The sequence below is a fragment of the Eretmochelys imbricata genome, chromosome 3, assembly GCF_965152235.1.
Source record: "Eretmochelys imbricata isolate rEreImb1 chromosome 3, rEreImb1.hap1, whole genome shotgun sequence".
In the NCBI taxonomy this organism is placed as follows: domain Eukaryota; kingdom Metazoa; phylum Chordata; order Testudines; family Cheloniidae; genus Eretmochelys; species Eretmochelys imbricata.
This window is the reverse complement of record NC_135574.1, coordinates 71,861,329-71,885,902: the sequence shown is the minus strand read 5'-3', so window position 1 is coordinate 71,885,902 and position 24,574 is coordinate 71,861,329. Positions and strand designations below refer to the sequence as shown.

Sequence of the window (24,574 nt, the reverse complement as noted above, 5' to 3'; positions counted from 1 at the left end):
AAATGGAATTTAGATTCAACATTGCAGCACCTAGTTTTAGGCACCCTGCCACCCAGTGGAATCCACAGCCTTGAGTTAGGCACCCGGGCTCCCTATACAATGCATGGGGAGAGCTAGCCACCTAAGAATGGGATCCAGAAAATCCAGCATGATGAGCAAGGAGCTCTCCTAAACTAGCCAACAGGATATGCCAAGGAGAGAGTGGGGCTGTCAAGGTTCCTTCCCCATTCTGAACTCTAGGGTACAGATGTGGGGACCTGCATGAAAGACCCCCTAAGATTTTTCTTACCAGCTTAGGTTAAAACTTCCCCAAGGTTCAAACTGTTTTACCTTTTGTCCTTGAACCTTTATGCTGCCACCATCAAAGTGTCTAACAAAAATAACATGGGAAGTGTCCACTTGGAAATGTCTCCCCCCAAAAAAAATATCCCCCCAAGCACTACACCCCCTTTCCTGGGGAAGGCTTGATAAAAATCCTCACCAATTTGCATAGGTGAACACAGACCCAAACCCTTGGATCTTAAGAACAATGAAAAAGCAATCAGGTTCTTAAAAGAGAATTTTAACTAAAGAAAAAGTAAAAGAATCACCTCTGTAAAATCAGGACGGTAAATACCTTACAGGGTAATCAGATTCAAAACATAGAGAATCCCTCTAGGCAAAACCTTAAGTTACAAAAAGACACAAAAACAGGAATATACATTCCATTCAGCACAACTTATTTTATCAGCCATTTAAACAAAACAGAGTCTAATGCATATCTAACTAGAATGCTTACTAACGCTTTACAGGAGTTCTGACCTGCATTCCTGCTCTGGTCCCAGCAAAAGCATCTCACAGACAAAGAGGACCCTTTCCTCCTCCCCCCCACTCCAGCTTTGAAAGTATTTTGTCTCTCATTGGTCATTTTGGTCAGGTGCTAGCGAGGATATCTTAGCTTCTTAATCCTTTACAGGTGAAAGGGTTTTTCCTCTGGCCAGGAGGGATTTAAAGGTGTTTACCCTTCCCTTTATATTTATGGCAGGGGCTAAGTCCCATCCCTCAAATACAGTTAGTCAACTAATTGTGGGAGGGAGGGAAGCATCTATCTCTGCTCTGGATTCACGGACATGAACTCTCTCCCATAGTTAGGTGCCTAAGAACTTTTTCTCATGGAAAACAAAGGAGGTGGTGGTGCAGGGCTCTCTGCCTCCCCATTATACGCAAGAACCCAGGGATTTGAACTCAGGTCTCCCACCTTACAGTGCTTACTTAAGCATGTGCCTAATATTAAGCACAGGGATAATCCCATTGACGCCAACATGACTTAAATCTACTTAGAGATCTGAGGTTCTGGAACAGCCTCCCAACAGGATTTTTGGGAGCAAACAACATAATTAGTTTCAAGAGAAAGTTGGACAAACGTATGAGTGGGATCATATGATAGGGTTGCTATGCTTGTCAGGCAGGTCTTCGGTGACTGAGCCCACCAGCCAAGACACAGTCCATGTGCAAAACAAACCCCTTCAGGGCTACACAATCCAAGGTGTCCCCCAATATCCCACAGACCCCCTTGGGCTCAGTCTTCTAAAACTGTTCAACACAGCCTATTGCAGTATCCTCAGTTGGTGTGTCCTCCTCTGCAGCCATCCCTGGGCTCAGACTTTAACCAGTTCATCAGGGCCCATCATGATACCCTTGCTTGGCCTGGGTAGGTTGCAAGGCTACTACTTTGGAATTGAGCAACAGCCCCAGGATTTCTTTCCTGGGGACTTTTTGCCTCTACTTGAGTCCTCAGTGACGCCAGCCTTCCTGCTGAGCCACCCATCTTGGACTCAGTTCACTGACCACAACTCCCCACTGAGTCAGTCCAGTGCAGCCCCCTTCCCTGGGATACCACAGTTATAATTCCCTTCATTAGGGCATAGCCACTTCCCACCAGTGGATTGTGGGGGGGAACCCGGTCCCACCCACTGCTCTGGGTCCCAACCCAAGGACCCTTTAAGTATAGCGGCCTCATGCTGCATCACTTTACTAATTGTTGCTCTGGGCCACTTTCCATAGTCCATCTTAGTTGAGTCCCAGGGGGCAGCCTGTTATACCAATAAAATAAAAACCATCAGGATCTTATTAAAGGGGAAAAGGCAAAATGCCACATTTATTGTGAATACAGAAAGAATCATAGTAAGCAGTTAGTTATAGCTATAACATTCCATTCAATTTCATATTTATTCACACATTCATTCATACAAACACACACACACACACACACAGGTTCTGCAAGGTTGTTATCATAGTTGCCAGCCTTAGAGTTGCTCATGCCAAGCCACTGGCCAGGTGGCCTGGACATGAGGAGGGAGCAGGGCCTTGTCAGATGCTCATCTGATGCTCCTGGAAGTTGGTTTGCAGAATCAGACCCCAAAGTTCTCACTTTCTAGAGTCCATTTTTATAGGAATTTCTTCCTATGCCAGTCTATGGGAATTGCTTCATCATGCTGTTGCTGAATCAATCAGCAGATAGCACATTCCTGACAGCTCCGTGCTGCTAGATGTTATCTTGTTCTTTGGTTCTCCCATTCTTGAGGCTGTTGGGTGGATTCTAGTCTGCCCTCCGGGGGTCCTCTGGTTATTTCCACTTGACGCCTTCTTCAGCTGATGGACACTGGATTCTTAGGCTGGCACCTCCCTGATCATTCAGTTATTATCCACACCAAGCATCCATCCACATACATCCTCTATCTCTATTTTAATCACAATTGTTAACAAAGTGAGATGAATACAACAGAAGGGTGGGGAGTCTCTGTGTGCTGTTTCTGTTGTTACAGAGTATTGCTTTGAGTCTCTCTCTGTGTGAGCAGTTGTTGTTACAAAGAATTGCTTTGAGAACAAACTCTGTCTTAGAATGTACTAACACAATTAGCAACTTGCAAGTTTCACACATAGACAGAGAGAAACAGTACGAAAAACCAAGAGACCTCTTCATTAGTAATACCCTGGAATTTAAACCATGGGGACTCAAACTCATTTATGATTTTAATACAGAACTTCTTTAATATGATCCAACAAGCCAGAAGCTCCTTCCTCACTCTCACAGTCCCTTCCAGTAACTACCTGCTTTGGCCCTTACGGCCCCCCACCTCCAGCCAGCTGCACCTCTTACTCCTTGAAGTTTCTGCTAACAAACTGAACTGATGGGGGACCAGCACTTTCTTTTATATGGGCCTGCTGGGCCCTGATTGGCTGTTCTCTGCAGCCACTCTAGCCCACTTGGAGGACCTCTCTACTGCTCCTTTCCTAGAACAGATGTGCCAGGACTCTGAGGCTTCCGGCAGGGGGCCTCTGGGCTTAGTCCACCCAATTACATGTCCCTAACTCAAGCCCTATCAACATACTAAAACCTTTCACTCAAGTTCAGTGGTGCTTTTAACTCAAGCCAGCTGCCCCAAGAACGAATATAGGCTAAAACTCCAGTGAGCACAACTCAGTTGCTAACAGGAGCGTACTGTAAAGTGGATGCAGGCTAGCCCCACTCATGTGCCTCTAGTTCTCCAATGCCTTTCCATAATACCACCCAATTGCCCAGAAAGGACAGACAAGTTCTCCCACAATACCCTGTGAAAGAATCAATAGAGTGGCTCAGCTTAGTGCAGCACTAAGATGTGCCCCCAGAAGTCCTAGCACCTCACATGAAGTGAGTGAAGCATCTGTGTGGATGGCACAGTGCATGTATTATTTCACAGTGTGACCGCTCTCACTCAAGCTAGACTAACTCAAGAGGAATAATTCAAGTGCAGCTAATTAGAGTTACCTCCACAGTGAAGAGTTATCCTACTTTGCCTATCCTTCGATACTGAAGCAGAGGAGTTACTCCAGCTGCACTGTTTAGTTGGAGCACAGTACAGCAATTACTCTTTGCTAAAGCTGCTCAAACTATTGGTTAACAATATTCCATACAAATCTAGACCTCCATTTGGTTAGTGGATCATTGATTGTTTTTGTATTTGTTATTACTCACTAAATAGTTTGAATAAATAATTTTCGGGCTATGGGTTGCTCATGAACTGCTCACCTCAGCTAGTCAATATTGATGCTAAGTGGTTAGTCATCTAAACCACATGTTATTGATTCCACGCCTGACTGTTTGATTGAAACAACAAGAGAATGAAGTACAGGGAATAAAAACGCTTATTATGAATAATTGTGTGTGTAACTTTTAGGATTGACAAGCATTTCCAGAAACAGCAACTGGCTGTCAACACAATAATATAATCCCAAAATCATAGTGAACTGGGATTAGAAAATATTTCCATGAAAATATTAATGGAACTGATTTTGAGGAGATTACTATTTGATCAGCTCTGCTTTTAGCTTTCTGCAAAAACACAAAATGGATTTATTGGTCATTGAAACCAAGTAACCACTCCAATTTTGAAAGTTATAACTAACAACTGGAGCCTCTTTCCACAAATTTTATTTCAGTTAAAACAATCACAGTGCTGAAATGGCTTTAAGAGAAGATGACATTGGTTAATGAAAGTTGTATTAAATAATTTTCTCTATGTTTGCTGGACCCCTTCTTCTGTCATCAATAATTTAGCAATTTGTATTCTCACATTACCTACAAGTACACTGCTTTTTCCCTACCCCAGATTATTTTTATATTTTCAGTTTGGTTCCAGTATCCTTTATGCAAATTTTCTAGTGCCCCAGGATGATATATGCTGTATAAAGAAAATATTGCAAGGAATTAAACAACAAGTAAGAAGAAATTTCAGTTCAATGATATAGTTTGCCCTCCATTTGCAGGAGAGAGCAGGGAGAGCATGATAGTTTCAAAGTCTTATTTCAGAACAAAATAGAAAGTTTTAAATCTTTATTCTCCACACCATATTCTGCACCTATAATCCAAGTTTATCATGTCATCAGACTGAGTTATAGTTTGAAGCGCTCTCTAATACAAAGTCTCCTAAACAGAAGTGGGAATGAGAGATCATGTATTTTGCCATTCACATCCAGTATCTTTTAAGAAAAGCCTAGAAATTCATAACTTTCAGCATAACAATAGTAATGCCATCAATAATAAAGTCATCTAAAACATTCCATTTTAAACTTTCAGGCAACAAAAGTTGTTAATCAAAAAAACAAGCTTTCAGTCTTGTGACGTTCATCAGATTGTACAACCATATTCTCTTCAATAACCAGTAAATCGTTTTCTGAGCACTCTGACTGTTTATTTTATTTTAGATTGCAGAGTTTGTTGAGCCTCCATCTTCGCTTTACTTTTCACTCCTTTAGAAGGTTATATTTGTAACATCTTCATTCTATAAGCTCCCTGAGAACTTTCACTTTCTTCTTGTCGCCTGTTCATTTCCAGCCTCTTCAGCGCCAGTTTTAAGATCCAGGATCATGTTTATGAGCCATCCATGCCTGCTGAACATCAAGAAATATGGTGCATGCATAAGGTATATTGTTATGCTCATAAGTCAGACGAGGCAGGCAGAAAGGCCATTTTCTGATAGGGACCTCTGCCCCATTATTAGTGTTTGCTTGGCTCATTACAAAGCCCGTTGCTTTGTAGATAGGCCATGGTCTTTAGCTTGTGTCTGCCAAAGAGCACAATTCCTCAAACATCTGTGATTCAAAGCGTGTGCCTTGGACTGGGATCACTTTGATGCAGCAGCCATGGGACTGGACAAAGTAGAGCAGAAAAGGTTTCTGCAGTTTACCCGGCAATAATGTCAGGAATCTGATAAAGTGATCCACAATGATAAGGAAGCTGGATATCCTACTCTGTCTTTGTTCTACATTCAAGTGGCTTAAGACTACCAACTTGAAATCTAAGCTGGTCTCCTGTCCTCTGATGCTGGTTTCCTCTTCTTGGTAAAGGCCTGATAGGCCTTCCATCCTTCCTGTACATCTCAGTTCCATCGGAGCAAGTAAAACTGCCTGCGAACATCCACTTAAGTCTTTTTCTCCCCAAAGTGGTCAGAAGCATTGTGGAAGGCTTCAAGAATCATGCCACCCCACATTTGAAGTAATACAATCTGGGTAATTTCTTCATTCGTTCAAAGATCCATGCTATTATGTTACCCTGCTTCCGACCACCCAGTTGTATAGCTTCCTAGGGCAGCCTGTTCTGGTCAGTGGCAGAGAGTTTTGTGTCATGTCAGATGATCTTCTGAATTATAGGGTTCTGATCTTGGATCTGGACCATAGGTTCTAGTCTCTCTCATACTCCTTTAGAGGTTCCTTCTATGCTCATCCTCATGGGAGACGTCAAAAGTCTGAGAATACATCAGCTGGGCCTGGGCCAGTGACAAATTATCAGAATCTGAGTCTTTATGTTTGTTGGGTGCATCTGTAGACATGATTTTTTAAATAGGAAAGCTTAGATTCTTGAGCACAAGATGGCAGCCACAAATGCAAAGTATCAGCTCACTGAACCACAGAAAACTGGACCAATTCACCTCCTACCTTCACGCCTGCAGAGATGGTAGAGATTCTGTTCCAAGGTCCTGTGTGGTCCTAGATGTAGGGATATATTCTAGGGTGGGGCTTAAGATCAGGGGATTTGGGTGGTAGGTTTCAGACCCTTGATCAGATGTGAAACAGTCAGAAATAATCCATGGGGGCTAGTGGGACTGCATTATAGGACTGTGAGCAGCAATGATACAAGTGAAAATTAATGGTGCAAAAAAAAAAAAAAAATGCAGCTATTTGGGGAAGCAAAGAAAAGAGCCTGAATCTGACCCCTGATTATTAAACTGCTCTTATACCTAGCTTCTTCCTGTTGCAAATGTTATTAGATTATACTTTAACTAATCCCTTGAATTTTCTTTTTAATCTCAAAATTCTTTCAGGGTTATACAAGCATAAAAACTCATCTTAAACTTCTCAATTCTGATCTTTTTGCAGTGTTCTAGTTCAAAAAAGGGCAAAAAGGATTTTTTTAAAAAGTTTATTTTGGAAAAAAGATTCCAGCCTGAACTCTGAATACCAAATTTCAACTCAGCCTTAATTTTTATGGCCCATTTATAAACGTCTAAAATATAGATTTGAAATGGAAATACTGACATACCCGTAGCTATAGTGTTGCTGTAATAAGAAGCCATATGTCACCTATTATTAATTGGGGACAGGCTTAAAACATCTTTTCTAAAACATCTCCTTCCATCCTACTTTAAATTCTCATAGTACTGTATCATAAAAATAAGTTGCCCAATTTTGTCAAGTGTCAGAGGCATTCTGATTGTTTATCCCTAATGATAATCCAAGTTTGACATGTTATAATTTGTTATGTTCCACTTCAATCAAACTGATTTTCCTGAAAATCTACAAAAACCGTGGCTGGAAACTTCAGAGTGTTTTTAACAGTGTGTTTCCAACAGCTACAGTATTGCTAATCTGTAAAATATAACTAGACTCATAATGGATACATGCTTAATTGCATGATTAAAATAAGAATGCAAAAAACTGATTGTTTAGCTGAAGACTATTTAAAAAGGTTTCCATTCTAAATGCTACTCTTAGTGTATTACTACCACTTTGGGAGTGCAGTTAGTTTACCCTAGGGTAATCAAATTTGGTGGTTAATCTGTTTCCAAAAGGTGTTTGGAGATGCAGCTGTACAAGCAAATGGGATTTTACACAAAATGTGAATATTGATGAAGTTCCAGATTTCTTTATTCCCAAGGGAACTGAATTTTTACACTAAATCTTTAAAAATTAATTTGTATTTTGCTTGTTTTATACATTAGTGATTTGGGTTGCTAATTAATCAATATTTAACAATGTAATTACAGCTGGTTTTAGTCTTACCAAATAACACAGATTAATAAATGACCTGAAACTAGTGAAGTGTGTAGAAAGGGTAATGAATTCTTTCCATCAGCACATTAATTTATTAGTAATAAACAAAGAGTATGATTAATTAGGAGAATTTGTAGAGTTTCTGGATATTGCAACAAAAATTTCCAGATGAAAGCATTTAATCATTCAGTTTTCCTTCGTTTACTTCTCTTCATGTGTTATAATGGTTTGGGATTTGCTTTTCTGAGCTGCATTAAGCCGCCCATCTAAAGCTCTATTTCTACACTTTATGTAGGTTCACGTTGATCCAGCTCATATTGCTACACATCAATTTTACCTACCACTGAAGGTGGTGTAACTTTGATGTGAACTAATTAAATTCTTTCCATTTAGACGAACAGCTTAATGCAGCTCAGCAAAGTGCTGCTGAATTAGCCCTGTCTTTCTAAACTACATTTGATTCCATTTGAAAAGGATACCCAATTGCAGGTAGAAAGAAGCAAATCTAGAAGTAGTCTGATTAACGTTACCTGCCTCTGTCAGGTAAGTGGGTTATCATACATATCTGTATTTCATAGAGACATAACTGTTAAACCCTAAGCAAATCTTGTTTTTTTTTTTTTAATTCTTATTATAGCCTTTTTATGAACTCCAGAGGCATTCAGATATGGACAGACACCTATTGTATTTAAAGTTGCATGTGAAAAGTAATGCTCAAAATCAACTAATTTCTACTTACTTTTATCAGGTTTGGGTAAGTATACAGGACCAGCAAATCACCAGATAAAAATAACAGCTGAGAAACCCTACTGTATAGGATACTAGGCTGGAACTCAGAAGACCAGGGCTCAATTCCATTGACTCCAGTGGAGCTATGTTGAGTTACACCAGCTGAGGATCTGGCCCCGTTACCTTACCTCAGGCTCTGCAGTTCTATGACCAGCTCCCAGGCCTACAGCATGGATGCAAGCAAATCTTCTGTTGACTTCTGTTAGACTTACAACAAGTAAATATTAAAAGATCAGATCCCAAAGGTGCGGTGGCAGATGCAGCACTTATTTGGAGGGACTTATCAAAAGGAGATACAGGTATTGGGTTCTTGCCTTTGGGGGTTCTGACAGCACTTACTCACAAGGGCTGCAGACGCAGTATAACTTAAAAATATGTATCAGATTTCACTCGGTTAGAATGGGGTGAAATCACTGTTACCCTAATGGGCCTCAATACTCAAAATCTAGCATAATCATGAGATTCATGGACCAAGCCTATTTACAGCCGCTAAGGATCTGGCTCTTTATTTGTATATGGTCATGTATGTAGCTTCACTGTGTTTATGTTGCTAATATGAACATGTACACCATATATAACTAAAGATATTTTTAATTTGCAGTTTTTCACAACTGCAATATAGATTTCCCAAATGCTCAGCCGACAGACATACGTGTGGATGGCAGTTAGTCCAGCTCAGGATCTGCAGTTGAATAAAAAGCCTCAATCCTTCTTCCTTTATGTAAAACTACTATGAATGTTCTGTGGTAATTGTGCATGTACTTTGCATGTTATGCACATACTGAAAGATCAGGCCCTAAACAGATATGCTTCAGCATTTTTTCTGTAAGGATAAGAAATTGGGTTCTCCTCCAATTTCTGATGAAGCATCCTTCCCTTTCAGTCTTTGATAGCAGTAATGCACAGGTGCAGTAGAGGCAGTACAGACTTAAAAGATATGTACTGATTTCAACAGGAAGGAATGTGACCAAATATGTTAATTTGCTCAGCCTGATTAAACTCCCCAAATCTAGCATACTCATGCTTCAACTTCCTATATGCAATGCACATTATATGGCAGGATACAAGGGCTGGAGCCACATAAATGGCCCTGAATCCCTGGTGCAGGCACTATGGAAAACAGCCTTCTTATCACAAGTTCTGTCAAAAAGGGCATGGTGGGGATAGGAAGGGTATGTCAGGGGCAGAGCTTCTGCATGAAGGTTGCTGCCAGTGCTGCTGTCCTCAGAGCATCCCCTGAAGGCTGCCTTAATTTAGACAAGCTTCCAGTGCCTTTCTAGCCCCCACAACACTGCAGGATAGGTGAGTCCAGAAGTGGCTGAATGCTGTCTTAGCCCCCCATTCCCTGGGCTGCAAGCTCTGTGCTGTGCCTCCACATATCTCACATTCTAGGTGAAAACATTCAATGTGAACCTTGTTCTTGTTTCATGGGAAGCAAATTCCCCCCTTCCTAATGGGGTGATTAGGAGGAAACACATGTTAAAACTGTATAGGGGACAGTCTAGTCTAGACTTTTACACCAAGTGTTCAGAAAACTAATGTCTAGTGACATGTTCCTGACAGATCCATTGAGCTGTAAAACTACATTAAAATAAAATTAAAAGGTATGAAAAATCGTGGAGCCTCAGTTAGGTTTTAAATATATCCCCTATTGGTAGGATAATTATTGCAACAGATTGGTTAATTTTGCTCAGTGGTTTGGACCCCAATAGAATAGAATATATGGACAAAATACTGCAGTTTACTACAGAGTATCTTAATTCCAAATGTCCTGGTTCTATAGATTTTAATCTGCCAATTCAGATTATATGAATTCATATTTTTGGTTTCATTTAATCTGACTGTTTATGATCATATTTAAAAAGAAAAAACAAAATGAAACTCAAAATGAAACAGGAGAGTCCCTCACAGGAGACTATTCCAGAAACTGAGTTATTGCAGAGTGACAGCTAAAGTTCTGACAGTTCGCAAATTAGGTAAGAGATAGGAAATAAAGAGTATTAATAAATGTTAAATTTCATCACAGAAGCAGATAAATTATGGGGTGTGCCAAAGTAATATACTATGACGAACATTGTTTAATATATTTAGTAATGATCTCAAAAAGAGTGAACAACAAAGTGAAAAAAATTGCCAGTGACACAAGATTTTCGGTAAAAAGAGAAGGAGTACTAGTGGCACCTTAGAGACTAACCAATTTATTTGAGCATAAGCTTTCGTGAGCTACAGCTCACTTCATCGGATGCATTTACGGTAGTCAATTTTAGAAAAGACTGAGGAACTCGAAAAGCCCTAACAAAGCTAGGCAACCAGGCGACACAATGATAGATAAATTCACTGTAGACAACTGCAAAGTTATGCATTTGGAAAGAAAAATGTGAACGACTCAAACACATTGATGGGCTTTACATTTTTTGCAACCATTTAGGAGAAAGATCTAGACATCACTGTAAACACTACAGCTCAGGGACAACTGCTCATTTTGCCATCACTGATAAACAAAACAACAAAGACATTAGGTTGTATTTAAAAAAGTCATACTGAAAATATAATACATAAATTCATGGTGTGCCCTCACATTGAGTACTGTGTTCAATTCCTGCCACCCGTTCCTCAGAGAAGATATATGTGAAATAAAAAAAGATCTAGAAAAGAGCAATGAAAATGATTAGTGGCATAGAATGACTTTCATTTGAGTGAGCATTAAAAAAAGATTTGGAGCGTTCTGTTAGGGCCTGATTCTGTCACTCTTATTCAGATTGACTAGTACAGGGATCGGCAACCTGTGGTACGTGGCTTGCTAGGGTAAGCCCCCTGGCGGGCCGGGCCGGTTTGTTTATCTGCCGTGTCTGCAGGTTCGGACGATGGCAGCTCCCACTGGCCGCGGTTCACCACTCCAGGCCAATGGGGGCTGTGGGAAGCGGCGGCCAGCACATCCCTTGGCCTGCGCTGCTTCCTGCAGCCCCCATTGGCCTGGAGCAGCGAACCACGGCCAGTGGGAGCTGCGATCGGCCAAACCTGCAGATGCAGCAGGTAAACAAACCAGCCCGGCCTGCCAGGGGGCCTACCCGGTGGGCTGCGTGCCAAAGGTTGCTGATCCCTACTCTCGCTCTCTCCCCCCCGAGCAGTGTCTACTATGTGCAAGCTGGGGTCTGTTAGGTCCAGTGGCTCTAGTGGCAGCCAGCAGTACTGCATCCCATTTCTGTGGAGGAAAGGAAATTCTGCATGCACAACATTAATTACTGCAAAATACTGCAAAGGTTCTACCAATCCGAAAGGATCAGACATATTACCTCCCAGCTTAAAGAATGTTTCAGATCTTACCCAAATACACAAAAGAGAGCATGGTTAAAAGATCAATATACATACAGACATGAGTTCAATTCATTGAGGTTCAGATTCACAGCAGAGACAGTGAGCTTTGTAATTGCAAAGGGTCCAATGTTTAAATCTCATATTCAGGGCATACCAGTATAACTGGGACCTCAGTCTTGCAACTCAAGCTTCCCCAGATGAAGTCTAAGCAGATCTGAGATGACAGAATCAGGACCCAAGGATCTTTTATATCTTTTTCATGTCTTTTGACAAGTTGGGATTTCCTCAGGGAACAAGAGATAATTAGGATGACTTTGAAGGAGGTCCATCATCGATACTTAGCTATACAAATTAACATAAGGCCAGAGTCTATGCAAACGCCCTGCTCATTTAGGGTAGTACAGCCCAAGAGCTGGAGTTCACAAAGCTGGAGTTCACTGCTCCTACTGTCAGGGCAGTGTGGCCCCAATGGCCAGTCTATGCAAACACCCTGCTCGTTCAGGGTAGTACAGCCTAACAGCCAGAGTCCATGAAACACACCCCTACTGTCAGGCAGGGGGGCCCAGACCCACCCAACTCCACCGGGCCCCAACCCAGGGCTCTAGTAGAAGTGGAAAGACCAGCTACCAGCTCAGCAGGGAGTCCCACCAAAACACACCAAGCTTACCTCTATGGTGACCAGATAGCACATGTGAAAAATTGGGACTGGGATAGGGAGTAATAGTTGCCTATATAAGAAAAAGCTCTGAATATCAGGACAGTCCCTATAAAATCAGGACATCTGGTCACCCTACTTACCTCAGTGGGAGATACCACTCTGACACCGCCCCTGGGTCTCTTCCTACCACAGTCTTGGGCATTGTAGTCCAGGAGGCTTTGGGATCTCTTAGTTCCCCAGCACCGGTCACTCCCTGGGGCTCTGTGAGTTGCTGGGGTCCAAGGCTGTGGTCCACATCTCCACTCCCCTCTGGCACAGGTTGGAGGTCACCCATCAGCATCTCTCCCTGACTGAGCTGGGCTGCTCTCTTTTATACTGGTACACCTGGAGCATGCCCAGTAAGGAGAAGGGTGCATGGCTTCCTCAGCCCACAATGTGGCGTTAACCCCTTCCTGTCCTGTGTGAGGTGAGTGCGCCCTGTCACAAAGTACAAAAATTCTTCCAGTATATAATAAACACAGTATGTAAATAGTTTTCTGCACAGAAAAAAGATTATTTGGATTTGGACTAAAATGACAAATAACCAGACTCTTTTCTATCATTTCTATTAATAGAGACTGATTTCTACTATCACTCATTGTTTTAAAACACATCAAATGTGACTGCCCTTGCAACTGGTTTTGTGGGCAGTAGCTTGTGTAGATGGACCTGTATTCAGAATCGTTTTTTGAACATCTTTGTAACCACAATTTTGAACTTGATTTAGCCCTGTAAACAATAGCAAACAAAGCATGTTCAAAATCGGCTGAGAGGGGAGCTTTTGTGAACTGAATTTTGAAACTATTTGCAAATACAGTTCTTTCTCCACTGTAAACTGTACAACCTCGTAATTTGGCCATTTTTTCGACATGGCTGCTTTACTAATTCATAATAAATTATGTGGCCAAATGTGCATTTTCACATTAGTAAAGGAGCTGATTTATTGAACAGTGGACCAAATTCTGCTGTTGGTGCAATGGGGTCAGTCTGTGTAACTCAGTCAGTGTCAACAAAATGAGGCTACGTAAGAATAGCTATACTGGATCAGACCAAAGGTCCATCTAGCCCAGTAACCTGTATTGTGACAGTGGCCAATGCCAGGTGCCCCAGAGGGAATGAACAGAACAGGTAACCATCAAGTGATCCATCCCCTGTCACCCATTCCCAGCTTCTGGCAAACAGGCTAGGGACACCATCCATTCCTATCCTGGCTAATAGCCATTAATAGACCTATCCTTCATGAATCTATCTAGTTCTTTTTTGAACTATAGTCTTGGCCTTCACAACATCCTCTGGCAAGGAATTCCACAAGTTGACTGTGTGTTTGTGTGAAAAATACTTCCTTGTGTTTGTTTTAAACCTGTTGCCTATTAATTTCATTTGGTGACCGCTAGTTCTTGTGGTATGAGAAGGAGTAAATAACACTTCCTTTTTTACTTTCTCAACACCAGTCATGATTTTATAGACTTCTATCACATTCCGCCTTAGTCATCTCTTTTCCAAGCTGAAAAGTTCCAGTCTAATAATTGCTCCTGATATGGAAGACGTTCCATATGCCTAACCATTTTTGTTGCCCTTTTCTGAACCTTTTCCAATTCCAATATACCTCTTTTGAGAAGGGGTGACCAGATCTGCATGCAGTATTCAAGGTGTGGGTGTACCATGGGTTTATATAGATGCAATATGATATTTTCTGTCTTATTATTTATCCCTTTCTTAATGATTCCCAACATTCTGTTCGCTTTTTTGACTGCCGCTGCACACTGAGTGGATGTTTTCAGAGAACTATCCACAATGATTCCAAGATCTCTTTCTTGAGTGGTAAGAGCTAATTTAGACCCCATCATTTTATATGTATAGTTGGGATTATGTTTTCCAATGTGCATTACCTTGTATTTATCAACATTGAATTTCATTTGCCATTTTGTTGCCCTGTCACCCAGTTTTGTAAGATCTTTTTGTAACTCTTTGCAGTCTGCTTGGGACTTAACTATCTCGAGTAGTTTTGTGTCATCCCCAAATTTTGCCACCTTGCTGTTTACCCCTTTTTCCAGATCATTTATGAATATGTTAAATTGGACTGGTCCAAGTACAGACCCCTGGGGGACACCACTATTTACCACTCTCGAATCTGAAAACTGCCCATTTATTCCTATCCTTTGTTTCCTATCTTTTAACCAAAAAGAAAAGGAGTACTTGTGGCACCTTAGAGACTAACCAATTTATTTGAGTAGCTCACGAAAGCTTATGCTCAAATAAATTGGTTAGTCTCTAAGGTGCCACAAGTACTCCTTTTCTTTTTGCGAATACAGACTAACACGGCTGTTACTCTGAAACCTATCTTTTAACCAGTTACTGATCCATGAGAGGACCTTCCCTCTTATCCCATGACAGCTGACTTTGCTTAAGAGCCTTTGGTGTGGAACCTTGTCAAAGGCTTTCTGAAAATCTAAGTATACTATACTCCCTGGATCACCCCTTGTTCACATGCTTTTTGACCACCTCAAAGAATGCTAATGGATTGGTGAGGCATGATTTCCGTTTACAAAAACCATGTTGACTCTTCCCCAACAAATTATGTTCATCTATGTGTCCGACAGTTTTGTTCTTTATTATAGTTTCAACCAGTTTGCCCTGTACTGAAGTCAGGCTTACTGGTTTGTAATTGCCAGAATCACCTCTGGAGCCCTTTTTAAAAATTGGCATCTAGATTCACACTACTTTAATTGAGAACAGAATTTGGCCTAGTAAGTGTAAATTTTCAATCAACAAAAAGGATTAGCTTAAAAAAACCTAGCCTTTCGATTTCATTGTTGCAGTTAACCATTTAATTTGATGGTGTTTTAATTGTAACATACTGAATTGAATGGAATTTCCAGTTGCTTTTTTCTCAGGGATTTGTATATGAAAATTGATGCTTATAGTCCATTCCTCTCAGGTATTTCAGTTTATTTGTAAGTAATATTTCTTCTTTTATAATCTGTTCTTGTTTACACAAGGTAAATAGCAACCACTCAGTGCGATGAGACAAAGTAACTCTGTACCATCTTACAGAATAAAAGGAAGTATTAAGAAACATTACCAAGAGGCAGGGGAGAAGGAAAAATCATATTAATTGAAAAGGATTTCAACTTCTGTGTACATCTCATAAAGATTCCTTGTGGTAGAACCTGAATTCATCAGCAACATTATTTTCTTTCCTATCCATATGACCATAAAAGAGAGGAAGAACAACAGGGGAGCTTTAAGATGTTTTACTATTGTATTTTAAAGTTGCTTCATCTTAACTGTGAATAAATCCATTACTGTCTTTAGGATGCAGTAGGTACTTAAAATGTGTAAAGGATTCTGTAAAACTGCCAGATTTAGCCCAATGACTGATGGTCAGGCAGGCAGGTCAGTTTGAAAATGGTGCTATTGAGGAAAAAAAATAAGTATTTTTAGAAATACAGCAATTTAATTTGTGTTTGTGACAGAGAAAGTATGCACATACACACACATAAACACACACATACACATTCTTTTTGTTGCCAAATTTTGAAGGGTTTTATGTGTTCAGATAATTGACATAATATAACATATGCATAAAATATAGTATAGAAAATTATAAGAACATTTGTATACTGCAGGTGAGACAACAAAAACACTTATTTTTTTATTATACCCAGGACATGTATATATCTCTTTATCACCCTCTTCCCTAGCTTTCCTCTAAAAAAGCTTTTACCTTTCCTATTCTTAGCCAACCCTAGTCCCAACCATAGGTACTAGAACTACAGAGCCTGGGAGGGCTGCCGCACCCCCTGGCTTGAAGTGGTTTCTAGGGTTTACAGTTTGTTTCAATGGCTCTCAGCACCCCCCCCCCCAAAAAAAAAAATGTTCCAGCACCCTTTGTCCAAACTGAAATTTATATATTGTTCTTTTCTTTTTTACAAATGCTATATAGTGAAAATCATCTTTATGACTTAGCGATCCTGAATTGAAATGTTACCACTGATCACAGTTATGCTAGGAAACTGGAAGACTGGCTGGATTAAGGACTTTTTCCTATCTGGCTTTATTACAGTTACAGTGTTTGACATTTTGATGCTATATGAAAACCAAATTTACCTGTGAAAACCTGCAGGGAAATTACAAAATACCTGTACATATGGGTTTAAAGTAAAATAGCCTTTTAAAGAAATGTACCAGCAAACTCATTGTTTTTCTCTCTCTCTCTATTTATGTGTGTGATAGAGACAGCAAGAGAATAATAGCACCAGAAAGCATGTCACCATATAAATAACTGTATCTACAATAGCTAAAAATGCTATGTTCAAGAATTTCTTGAATTTAATGGAAAAATATTCCTACTCTCACCAGTGAGTATTAGTTATTCAGTAGATGAAAGGAATACAGTAAACTTCACATGCTACCTCAGTATCATTCTCAGAAGTAATGATGAGGGCGCTGGAAAGTGTTGAAAGCCTGGAGGATCTATTCCATTTCAGAGGTTGCTTATCAGATGATGCTGCATAGATGATTTTTTAAATTCTAATTTTGTTTTATCTACTCAAGGATTCTATAAACAACCTCCCACATTTTAAATTTTTATTTATAACATACCGTTTTGCGGTATCAGTGTCTCCATTTACATATGGATTGTTTCAGATTCTCATATAATCTTGGCAATGAATTGTAGTTACATTCCCTGTGTTTCTTTATAATTATCTGCTTCTAAGATATAATCAGTTATTCAGTTTATGTCCTTTAAAAGGACACAGCCAAACTATTTTTATTTAATTATATAAAACATTTAACATTTAATATAAAATAAATCTGTGGGACATATACATTATAAAATCAAAAATACCAACCCAAGAATTTAAGAGAAGGAGAAAGGAAAGGAGAAGATCATTTAACTATTATGTTATGGCGTCCTGCTGTAATCTCATCTGAAGAGTAGAAACTTCACATTCCTTCACAGCACAACTGTGCATATGGCAGTTGTTGACAAAATTAGGTTGTGTATTCCATTCAGACAAAGGCCATCCCTGGTAACATCCCCATTACAGTCATCAGTATCACTTCTATTTTCCCCTCACTCCATCTCCAAATCCACCCTTCCTTTTTAAAATTTTTTAAAGCTTCATTTCAGGAACAGAAACTTTGTTTGATTCACCCTTTAAAAAGCAAGATATAGGTAACAGACATATAAGGGCGAGGAGGGTGGATCTTCTGCTGGAAAAGCACTCTTCAAGTCAGTGGGGGTGAACTTTGACAAAGGGAGATTTGGCAAGTTTCTTTCTTTTTCTTATTATCTCATTGTTATCGGATTACCCTTCTTTTGGATTACACCCGATTGGGAAAAAGCGTCTAGTATCAACCAGATTTATGTTGTCTTTAACTGGTCTCTTCACAGTTTTGTGAAAGCAGGGAAATGAAATGTTAGTGTTATGTCTCGAAGAATTTTGATTTTTTTTTTTACAGACTTGTTTTAAGAAATGAAACACAAAACGTACAAACGTTCTGAGTTTCAGTAGCAAAGTGTTTACTTGCTCTGTGTTATGGGTAGCACCACACAGATCGGAAAATATTGTAAAAGATTCCCGCAGAGGTCAGAGAAATAAGAGAAACCATCAAGGCGGAATGTTCTGATGAGCGGTTTCGACTTGTCCAGCTTTTTCTCAACAAACCTTCCCTTCCTCTTGGGCGATGCTCATTGTGGCACGGATGCCGCGATCGAAGGGGTTTTTAAATGATCACGTTATTGGGTGGGGGGTGTTCTCCACCCCCCTTCCCCTCGCTTCCTTGGTCGGGGCTTGTTTAAAACTCTTGCAAACGCGCTATTTCACGGTGATCAGTAAAACACACTGCGTTCATCACCCACTCCGAGCGGTGCCCACTCTGGGGAACTAATTTGGTGGCGGCCGCGGGGATGCTGCAGGAAAGATAATTAAGGAAGTTAGCAGGCGAGGGAGGGTCTAAAGAGTCAGTGCCCTGAATCACTTGACTTAGAGGAACGATCAGAAAATCCCCGTCTCCTTAAAGGCTGGGGCTTGCGCAGCCAGACTCCTTTACGCTATCCTGAGAGAGCGTCTCGTCTTTTTTAACCGCTACTGTTGTTTTTGCTTTATTGCAATCCCCAGCAGTAACGAGCCTGCCTAGAGCGCGGCTCCCAGTCCTGCCATGCCCTCCCCACACTCACAGCCCGGCCCCGGCTACACACTCAACCTGCGGGGAACCCTGTGCCAGCGGCAACCTGACACCTTCCCCCGCTCATTGGACAGCGCCGCCGGCCCCGCCTCCACTGCCGGGGCTAGTCGTTCCCCAGCTCAGCCTCCCCGGTCTAGCTTGCAGCTCCTCTTAGGCCGGCTGCGGCTGCCAGTCACTTTGAGGGACGGCCCGCTCTCCCGGCTCCGGCCCCGCCCCTTCCCCCCTAATTGATATTATTGGAGTGTGGAGCTCGCAGCCAGGCTGCAGTCAGAGACTCGCAGGCAGCAACTACGGTGTGCAGGAAACGCATAGGCAAGAGGAGCAGGCAGCCGGGGGAGAGAGAGCTCCATGCAAAGGCAAAATAAAACACATAGCACAACAAACCCTTTAATCCCCAACAAGCGGCGGCAATAGCAGCAGCGATCGTCCAGTAAATTTCAAAATATCCTGCTCCTCCACCATGGTTTTTCAAACTAGGCTCCCTTCTTGGATTATTTTATGCTTCCTCTGGCTGTTTCGCTTTGCACACACGGGGGAGGCACAGGCTGCAAAAGAAGGTAAGGTGATGCAGAAAACAAAGTTTGGGCTTATTTATTTCCGTGCGCACACATTGCAATGTTTTAGTGTAGGGTCTACTGCAAACTGCATGCTGCCCTCTCCCCTCGTTAAACAGCGTCTTACTGAGGTGGGGGAGAGGCATCCACCACGGGCAGTGCGTGTGTGAATGCGTGCGTGTGTGAGAAAGAGGGAGGTCGGGACAAACTGCATTTCCTTTACGGAATTGGGTTTGCACGGCAGTGCACTTGAGGAGCTGATATATTGGGGAGGGGGTCACTGCAGGGGGTGCTGTCTATTGAATTGTTAATAGTACTAATAGTATTACTACTAGTAAGGTGAGGGTAAGAATCTCTTCCCTCCCGCCCCCCCCCGGGTGGAAGCTACTGTAGTTTGTCAGGGGCACGCAACCCGAGTGCCACAACCAGGACTGCACCGGAGTTTCACTACTCTGGGCGCACCCCCAAAGGGGTTGGGGGGGATTTCTGTTAGTCCCCCAGGTAATCATAAACTAGCTAATAAAGTCCGCTTCTCCGTTTCCTACTGATGCGGGCCTGCAGGTCTCAGAAACCTCTGGAAATGAGACACTACGGGGAAAGATGTGGCATAGATCATGTTGGGGGACGATTAAATGTCTCCGAGGGATGGATCTATAGGATGCTATATACATGTATTATATTTGTGTATGTTATCTAGTAATCTGTAGGCATCTCTGACTAGATGTATATAGATAGAGATTTTTGTTCCATCTGCGTATCACAAACAGGGCTTCATAAATCCCATCACTCCAGCATCAATCTGTTTTGCATAAAACAAACGCATAATATTTCCTACTAAAAGAGAGCACGGGAAATTTTCTATCGGAGACTAACATACAAACCAATTCAGAAAGTCAGTCCGGGCATTTCTTTTCGTATGGGGTGGGGAGATCTAAAAATGAGACCTTTTCACTCTGATAGTGTGGTATCAGTTTCCATCTTTGGGAAGAGAGGGCTTGGGGGTTTTCCCCTCTCCCAGATAGGTCAGTATTCGTCTCTGAACCATTGGCATAAAGGTAAAGTACCTTTCTGAGCCTGTAGCTGGAGCTTTACAACTAAGCTCTCTCTCAATTAAGATGTTCTTTGTCCCTAATAGAAGAGGGGAAAAAAAAAAAAAACCCACAACCCAAAGGCCCTTCCTGGACGGCATTTCCAAAGTTTATCTGAAGAGATTTGCAAACTGGAATAATGAACTAACTCCTGGAAGGGCGAGAGAGGCTGCATGGGGGAGGTGAGCGGAAGCGAAGCGCAGACGGGAGCGGGGAGCTGGGCTTGGCAGCTGCTTTGTGCAGGCTGCGTGGGGAGAGCGCTTGGAGCTGTGACATGCTGCTCGACGGGCCAGAGTCCCACGTACACCTCGAGTTTGTGTTTCCGCTTCTAGCGCCCAGCAGTTCGTGTAGGCTGAGCTGGCAGGAGGCGGGGGGGAGCAGGCAGGCAGGGATTTCGGATCCCTATGGCTGTTAACCTGCTGCAGGCTCGGAAATCTCCTGCGCAAAAGTAACTTTCGTTGCCGCTGGCCCTCACCGTCTCTGGTGGTGAGAGAATCCAGCCCTCTGCAGACACCTCCTTCTCCGTCGGAAAGTAGCCAGGCAAAGGGGCTGGGGATAAGGGAGGAGAGAGCCGAGAAGTCCCCAAAGTTTTCCCAGCAGGAGCTGGATGAATAGGCGCCTCAAGAGGGAGAGAAGGTGATGGGGGTATCACTAGGGCGACGGGAGTTTGCAGGGGCAGAGGTGACCCAGCCAGGCCGGGTCTGGAAAGTTTGGAATAGAGGGATCCTGAGTGTGGGGTGAATTGAGCCTGGGTCCCGCCCGGGGTCACGGTGCACGCTGGTTTACACTGGGCGGTGAGTTCGCTGCCTTCCAGCCCGTCGCGGAGTCGCGGCGGCAGGGCTCGGAGGTTGCACACAGGTTAAACACCACCTTTGACTCAGCTCCCTCCTGCCTCCCGTAGGCTGCGGCTGCTGGGCTGGGAAAGGCTGCTTCAGCCCTAAAGCGCGTGGGGGAAGATCCTGGCCCTGTTGACGCCAAGGGGAGCCTTTGCCATTGACTTGAAGCGCGGGGGGGACGGGACGGACGGACACGATTGCGCCCGTGAGCTGGGCACGGAGATGCCCTGCCAGCGCGGACTGGCGGCATTTGAACCCCAGCGCCGAAGTGAGGGACCCGGCGGCGGTTTAGGGGGAGACCTCAGCTCCCCGGAGAACACGCGTGGGTCGGGGGTATGGAGGAGGCGAGAGGCTGCCCTTGGCTGTCCGCAAACAGCGCGCCCCTCCGGCTGGGTGCAGAGCCCGCAGGGGGAGTCCCCAGCTCGGGGAGCCCCCAGCTCGGGGAGCGCACGGGAGCTCAGCGCAAGGGGCACCGGGGGAGTGAATGATTCAGGCCGAAAAGGGCGGATTAAAGCCTCCCATTGACTTCCCCAGCCACTTTTCACTCTCTCTCTCCCAGCTTTGTCTTGTGTCCGCTGTAACGCAGTGAACCAGGCAGTCTTGCCTTTCTTCAAAACTGGGTAGCGTTGCTAGTCAGTTTCTGCAACAAGAAGTTCCGAAGCTCAGCTCCTGCTCACTTTGAGCGCTGCATACAAGAACTTCAGGGCTGCCTTGGGAAGTAAATGGAGAATGTTTCCCACCTCTTGGGGAAAGTGTCTTTATCTCAGAAACGGGACATGCTGGATCTAGACTGTAACTGTGTAGTAAAAAAGGCTGTCACCCACATAACTTTTAAAAACTAAGCCCGCACTAGGAAATTAGCAATTCATATAACATTTTACCTATTCAAGGCATTGTACAAACGTCTGATTAGGAAAGATATTTCCCAGTAAGTTCTAATGCAGTGAGGAGTACAACATATGATCATGGAAAGGTCATCTGTGTGGCATTGGCTTTTCATACTGCTTTTTTATGAAGAATTACTGCCAGATTACAACATGGTGTGTCCATCCAGTACTGCATGGGCATGGTGATGAATGGGTTAAACTTGCGCCATACCTAAATTTTTAGCTTATCAGCATTGTCTTTGATTAGCAAGCCAACACACACACCATCAATTCTTCTTTAGGTAGTTTTACTAGTTAAAGACCCTTAGATAGTGAGATTAATTAATTAATTAATTAAGAAGATAATATATGTAAAGAGAGAAGAGCAAATTTAATTGGTTAGTTTAAGTGTATGTTGGCTTACAGAAATGGAAGTTACAGTTTTGTCTTTAACATGTTTTAGCTATTCCTGTCAGCATGAACCTTTGTGAAAAAAAGTTTGATCCTTCTAATAATGTTTTAAAAAACTATTATTTGAAATTATATTTGACATGGAGTCTAAACCAAAGGTATTGCTCAACCTAACAAAAAGTTAATTATACTGAATTCAAGTTTAAGAATTAAAGCAGAAGATTAAAATATATGTAACTACTTATTCGTATACAGCCTTTTACATTGGTATTGGTAGAGATGTAATAATTTTTTATAATTAAAATATATTTTGTGGTTATTTGAAATTGAAATGTGTTTCTCTTTTGTTAAAAATGGAACAGTTATTTGTTAAGCAGTAAATATGACTGTTTTTGTTCCAAAAATGTAGCATATATAGGCAGATATAACATTAACATTAGGATTTCTTTCTTTCCAGTTTACAAGATTATTTTTTAAAATGCAATCTAACAACTTATTTCATAGAGTTGCTTAGAAATTTCAAGGTTAACTAACGCAAGTGCTTTTTAGAAATTTGTGAAAACATATGCAATAATATATTCTGAGATTTAAGACTATCATTAAATATAATCTCAAGCTGATAGTTAACAAAATATCAATATGATTTCCCCCAATATGTAATAAAGTGGACATTTTATATTTATATTTAACAATTTGTTTATTGGACTAAGATTGAGAAGTCTGCATTAAACACTTTTACCAGAAAGTCACATCTAATTAACAGCTCTGTGTATCAGAACTTTTTAGAAGTCTCATTGGATGTGTATACACATATGAAAATATTTACTTAATAAAATGTTGCACAAGAATTAATTCTAACTAATATGCGCGTTCAGTATTTTGAAAATGCATGATGCTACATAAGTACAAATCCTTATTTTGTGGAAGTTTATTCGTCATATATTGACTTATTTAAATTAAGTCTCATAAATATTAAGGAACCATCTTCCTTGTGCATTACCCTTGACTTCAGAGTGCGGGTCCAAGAAGGATGTAGTGTCCAACAGTGTCCAAATCAGTCTGGACAATGTTGAAATATTGCTGAATTTCATTTTTAAAAAAATCCTAATTTTAATGAAAAGTACATGGGAAATATCCTTTGTAAGAAGGAGCAAGAGGAACAGATATTTACGATTAAACCTTAGAATCTTTGACACTTAGATAATAAGATGGTAAGTATAAATATGTAGACAGGCATAGACAAAGATGCAGTAAAAAATAAGATTTAAATATTTATGCTTAATAAAAAATGTGAATATCATACCTTAAATAATATAAAAACTTTTCTGATTACAAACATGCATATAATGGTGAATATACATAATATATTTATTCCTTTATTAAATAATTTTGACTGATAAAAAGAAGACTTTATATACATTCTTGTTGAATTTCATCACAAAGTTTTTGATTTAGTTTTTTAAATTATGAAGTTCTTTCTTTAATACATAGCGGGTACTTTTTCTCTTGCAGTAATATTGCTGGACTCTAAAGCACAACAGACAGAGTTGGAGTGGATTTCCTTTCCTCCTAATGGGGTAAGTACTCAGAACAAACAAACAAACAAACAAAACAAAAAAACCCATCGTCCAAACATTGCTGGGTGTCTCATCGAGAGAAATTTTTAAACGTGCTTTAAACAAGCTGGTATTCCCCAAATTTCCCTCAGTAATCATAGTGAGTGTTTACAGCTCTTAAGTTTCTGTTGTGAAAAGAAGCATACCCCAGGTTACAGTGTACAAAAGCAAGCTAATTACAAGGAAGAGTCTCTTCAGTAACTCACCTAAACCCCTTTATTAGCTTTATGCTTTGTAGTGTAATCCTTTGTGGTGTACTAGAAGGCTTTGTGTACTTGTGACACTGTATTTTAAATATATTTTTCTTTTCTCTTTTTCTTTTTAGAAGCATTGTAGGCAACAAATATATTTGTATATGGAAACTGCCTCAGAGCATGTTATTGGATATTTTCCAAATAAACAGTGATAAGAACTTTATA

General features: G+C 41.4%; 1 protein-coding gene across 4 annotated transcripts in view; it reads left to right on the top strand.

The window, feature by feature from the left end:
* The first annotated feature begins 19,235 nt into the window (after positions 1-19,235).
* Positions 19,236-24,574, top strand: part of EPHA7 (EPH receptor A7) — a 178,043-nt gene continuing 172,704 nt past the window's right edge. For 3 of the 4 annotated variants that reach the window (XM_077811676.1, XM_077811675.1, XM_077811674.1), the window contains exons 1-2: positions 19,245-19,341; positions 24,052-24,116. In XM_077811676.1, coding sequence (XP_077667802.1) covers positions 19,245-19,341; positions 24,052-24,116 — 162 coding nt within the window. Of the gene's footprint in view, positions 19,342-24,051; positions 24,117-24,574 lie in introns of all 4 variants that reach the window. The other variant, XM_077811677.1, reaches the window with a different exon arrangement.